Genomic DNA, 4,644 nt, shown 5'->3' with positions numbered 1-4,644 from the left:
ATTGTTGGATCATGGGGGGGGATGGGTAATAGGGAGGGTTAGATTTTGGATGGCAGGGATGGAGCAACTTGTAGTTATGAGGAGGGTAGGTGTTGGAGAGAATCAATGTTGGAGTCATGTGACAATGTTGGGGTGGTGGGGATAGGTCATTATTGGGTTATGGGGAAGGTGGGTGTTTGGGTGGTGGGGATGGGTCATTGATGGATGGTGGGGATGGGTCATTGTTGGGTAATGGGGAGGGTTAGTTTTGGGGTGGTGGGGATGGGTCATTGATGGATGGTGGGGATGGGTAATGGGGAGAGTTGGGGTGGTGGGGATGGGTCATTGATGGATGGTGGGGATGGGTAATGGGGAGAGTTGGTGTGTGGGGTGGTGGGGATGGGTCATTGTTGGATCATGAGAGGGGGGGATGGGTAATAGGGAGGGTTAGATTTTGGATGGCAGGGGTGGAGCAATTTGTAGTTATGAGGAGGGTAGGTGTTGGAGAGAATCAATGTCGGGACTCATGTTGGACGATGTTGGGGTGGTGGGAAGAGTCAATGTTATGGTGTGGGGGAGGGTGAATGTTGGGTAATGGAGAGGGGGGTCAGCATTCATGTTTGGGGGTGGCAGGGTAATTGTTGGGGTGAGTCTTCCTGTGGTGGTAACGGGGATGTTCATTGCTCTGGTTGGGGTGATGGGGAAGGTCACCAGCACTGCACCCCCTACAATGAATGGACAGCTGGGGGGGGTTGGAGTCCAGGCAGCAGACCCCATTGGAGGTGGTCTCGGCCCTCCTCACCTCCACCAGTAGGTAGGCGATCTCGTTGTAGATCTGCTCCGTGCAATGCTCCATGTTGTACGCCCCATCAAAGGTGAACTGTTTGGGAGTCTCCTCCCCCGCCTCCGGCTTCTGGATGAAACACTGACCACGGCTGCTGTCCATGGTGACCACGGCCCGGCACTTCATGTCCTTCTCCCTGTCATTCATGGGCCGGCATCGCACCACCACCTTCACCGACTCGGCGGCCATGTCTGCGGGGGAAGGCGGCTCACCACTCTCGGGTTACACGGCTCGGCCTCCTCCAGGGACAATCATGCTCCCAGTGTGGGGACTCTATAAAAGACAATGAGCTGTGTGAGTGACCATGGGGGAGGGGGTCAGATCTGATTGGATGGCGGTCTCCCTCTTCTGTCAGATCAGATTGCACTGTCTGTGCGGCGATCATCCAATCTGACATTTGATTGGTTACTGCAACGCTCTTGGTATATCAAAGCTGCATCCTCAATAGGAGCTTAGGCCGTGTCCCAGCTCCTGAGTGCACTCAGCATGGTGACCTCTGACCCTCAGGCTGAGGACCCCGAAGTGCCCCCACCAGAGGACACTACCCAAAGCCACGGCACCCCAATAAACTGCGACCCTGTCTCCTGCCCAGTGATTGGCTGTGTAGGGTGCACAGTGACCCCCCATGAGGTAGATCTCCCGGTCTGCCCGATGACCGGTCTCTATGGGAACAGCCTGACCCCTCCCCTCTCCCGGTATTACCGTGAATCTCCGCTCCGAACCGTGCTGCTTCTCCGACTCCGCCCCGAGCACCGCCCCCTCCGTACAGCGTGTCCATCACCTAGCAACCAGTGCGTGACGTCACTGGGTAGTATGAAAGTGTTTTGAATGCGTCCCCCGCCTCCGTGCGCGCTCCCTGCGAGTGCGCATGTGCACAGCTCTGCCTGACGCTCTCCCGCTGGGAAAGCCAATCATAGTGTGTGTGTGTGTATGGTGATAAATCGTGCTGAGGGTTGTGTTATCTGACAATCAGCTCAGGTGACCACACACACACCATACAATCTGATTGTACAATCACCTCCAGGCCTCATCCCCACATCATAAACCAGTCATGGTGCCAGGTATACAGCGCATTCCTGTGGCCGGGATCCGGGTGTTCCAATCAGCATGGGACGCTCAGCCTGTGGAAATCAATGACCGCATGAAAGCCAATAGATTGTGTCCGGGCCCGGATATCTGTCCGTGACCGCGAGGACACGACTACAGCGCGGGCGGCCTGACTGCAATCACCCAATCATTGAGTTCTACAGGCAGTGACCACCGAGAAAATACAATGTACCCGTCTGTTGTCACCTTGTATTCATATTCCATTCATAGGTCATGGAAGGTCTGACCTCTGACCACCGAGAAAATACAATGTACCCATCTGTTGTCACCTTATATTCATATTCCATCCATAGGTCATGGAAGGTCTGACCTCTGACCTGCGGACCACTGAGGAAATACAATGTACCCGTCTGTTGTCAGCTTGTATTCATAGGTCATGGAAGGTCTGAGGTCACATGAACACTTTTCTTCCCCATAGATATTATTTTTTTAACTTTTTATATTTTTTAAATATTTTAACTTTCTTTTTCATTCATTTTGTTTTATTTTTTAAGACAAAAAAAATGCACCAAATGATATAAAATGTAACAAATCTTCCCCTGTGCCGGAAACACCGTTTTATTGTCATTATAAAAGGGGCAAATGATGGAATTACAATGTTTCCTTCTGTTCCTGCGGCGCGGTGTTCCTGCTCATCGTTCTATCCGCGTAGATCACATTAGAATCAAATAATTTCTGGCGGACGGTGTTGGGAAAGGAAAGTCCACTTTGTGTTTTTTTGGGGGGGGACATTTATATTCAATGTTCTGTCCATCAAAGACTCTCCTGTCCACAGGGTGACAACACTGCTGTGTGAATTTACTGCCGAACAAACGGTGTTGTCACCCTGTTACAGGATGTGACCTGATGACTGACCATTCGTATTTGTGGCCCGCTAGCCATCTGTTCCTTTCTATTTACTTCCAGGGGGGGGGGTCGGCTTGGCCTGGCAGCCTTCCATGCACCTCTTTTCCTCCATGGCAGACATTCAGCAGATCACAGTCAGTGTATGGAAAATAAACTGTAATGAAGGTTCTACATGTACAGATATACTACATACATGTCACATGACAGTCCCCGGCAGGTATCTACATAGAAGTCACATGACAGCACCCGGCAGGTATCTACATAGAAGTCACATGACAGCCCCCGGCAGGTATCTACATAGAAGTCACATGACAGCCCCCGGCAGGTATCTACATAGAAGTCACATGACAGCCCCCGGCAGGTATCTACATAGAAGTCACATGACAGCCCCCGGCAGGTATCTACATAGAGGTCACATGACAGACCCCGACAGGTATCTACATATAAGTCACATGACAGCCCCCGACAGGTATCTACATAGAAGTCACATGACAGTCCCTGGCAGGTATCTACATAGAAGTCACATGACAGCCCCCGGCAGGTATCTACATAGAAGTCACATGACAGCCCCCGGCAGGTATCTACATAGAAGTCACATGACAGCCCCCGGCAGGTATCTACATAGAAGTCACATGACAGCCCCCGGCAGGTATCTACATAGAAGTCACATGACAGCCCCCGGCAGGTATGTCTGGCTGTATACGGAGGTTGTACAATCAGATGGTGAGGTGTGTGGACGGCGTTGTGTGGACATCTGTTGGCAGCTCTTGCTCCCGCCTCCGGCTGCACTCCTCCTCCTGCACCTCTCTCTGCTCGCTGTCTGCCGTCTCTCCGGGGGATGGGGGGCTGGACTGGGGGTCCTCCGACTCATAGGACGGGTTCACTCTGCCATGAGCCAGCTGGAAGAAGAGGTTGCCGTCCACTCCGGCGTGGTGCTCCACCAGGGCCGCCAGGCTGGGGAATTCCTGTGGGAGGTGCTGGGGAGAGAGGAAGGAGGCGGGGTCAGGCATATCCCTTCCTATTATCTGATACTGTTATGTGGACTCCGGAGTCGGGAGACGGAGTGTGTTATCAGATCCCGGCTCCAGAGTTGTCCTCACACGGACCACATACAGGTCAGGAGAAGATAGAAATAATAAATGCGTCAGTCCGCTGAGTGGTGATAACAGAATGGAGCGGCGCTGTGACGGGTTCTCTTTACATTGTATTTAGTATCATTCTTCCACCCACTGATCCCTGTACATCGGCCATATGCAAAATGAGTGAAGCACATGGCCAGGGGGCGGGGCTATTGTCAGGAGGGAGGGACTTAACAGGTATAGGGGCAGGGCTTAACATTGTGATTCAAAAACCACTAGAATAAAAGCCCCTCCCCTTCCCCCTCCTCCTGTAGCTTGTACAGGTGCTCTTTTAACCCCGTCACGTCATCCCACACACATAACTTGACATTTGCGGAGATCCGTCTCACCTCGAAGCAGTACCGGGCCTTCTGATTGGTGGAGATCTTGTAGGGAATGACCCCGCACTGGGTGCTCATGTACAGGGTGAAGCTTCCGGAGCCCCCCGCGTCCGCCCGGAGTACAAAGGCCCCCATGCGGTCCTCCTTCAGCAGTCCGAGGCCCGAGTCCCTGCAACAGAGCCGACGCTGGATCAGGGAGGCCGGCATCTACCACGCCACGGCATAGGCTAGCTGCATGAGAGGGGAGGGGCTAGCTGCATGGGGGAGGGGGGGGCACATCCACATCTGTAGTGGCATCTGGTGTGTCTAATCATTCAGGGAATACAATATTAAAGGGCCCCCCTCTCCCCAATCACCCCTCTCTCCCCTCCCACCCCTCGCTCATCCCTCTCACCCCTCGCTCATCCCT

The 4,644-nt window shown here is 53.2% G+C and overlaps 2 protein-coding genes across 2 annotated transcripts in view; both read right to left on the bottom strand.

Annotated features, from left to right (window-relative positions):
* The window catches only part of KIF17 (kinesin family member 17), a 17,853-nt gene extending 16,257 nt beyond the window's left edge, over positions 1-1,596 (bottom strand). Inside the window, exons 1-2 of the mRNA XM_018575213.1 lie at positions 1,526-1,596; positions 782-1,096 (exon numbers count right to left, since the gene is read on the bottom strand). Of these exons, the coding sequence (XP_018430715.1) occupies positions 782-1,012 (231 nt within the window). The 5' untranslated portion in view covers positions 1,013-1,096; positions 1,526-1,596. The remainder of the gene's footprint in view (positions 1-781; positions 1,097-1,525) is intronic.
* A 1,896-nt stretch (positions 1,597-3,492) lies between these two features.
* Positions 3,493-4,644, bottom strand: part of SH2D5 (SH2 domain containing 5) — a gene marked incomplete at its 5' end in the record, with an annotated part of 3,242 nt that continues 2,090 nt past the window's right edge. Inside the window, 2 exons of the mRNA XM_018575212.1 lie at positions 3,493-3,753; positions 4,245-4,404. Coding sequence (XP_018430714.1) covers positions 3,493-3,753; positions 4,245-4,404 — 421 coding nt within the window. The remainder of the gene's footprint in view (positions 3,754-4,244; positions 4,405-4,644) is intronic.

This window comes from Nanorana parkeri, unplaced genomic scaffold, assembly GCF_000935625.1.
Source record: "Nanorana parkeri isolate BGI_ZX_2015 unplaced genomic scaffold, ASM93562v1 scaffold3647, whole genome shotgun sequence".
NCBI lineage: Eukaryota > Metazoa > Chordata > Amphibia > Anura > Dicroglossidae > Nanorana > Nanorana parkeri.
This window is presented reverse-complemented; position numbering and strand designations above follow the sequence as displayed.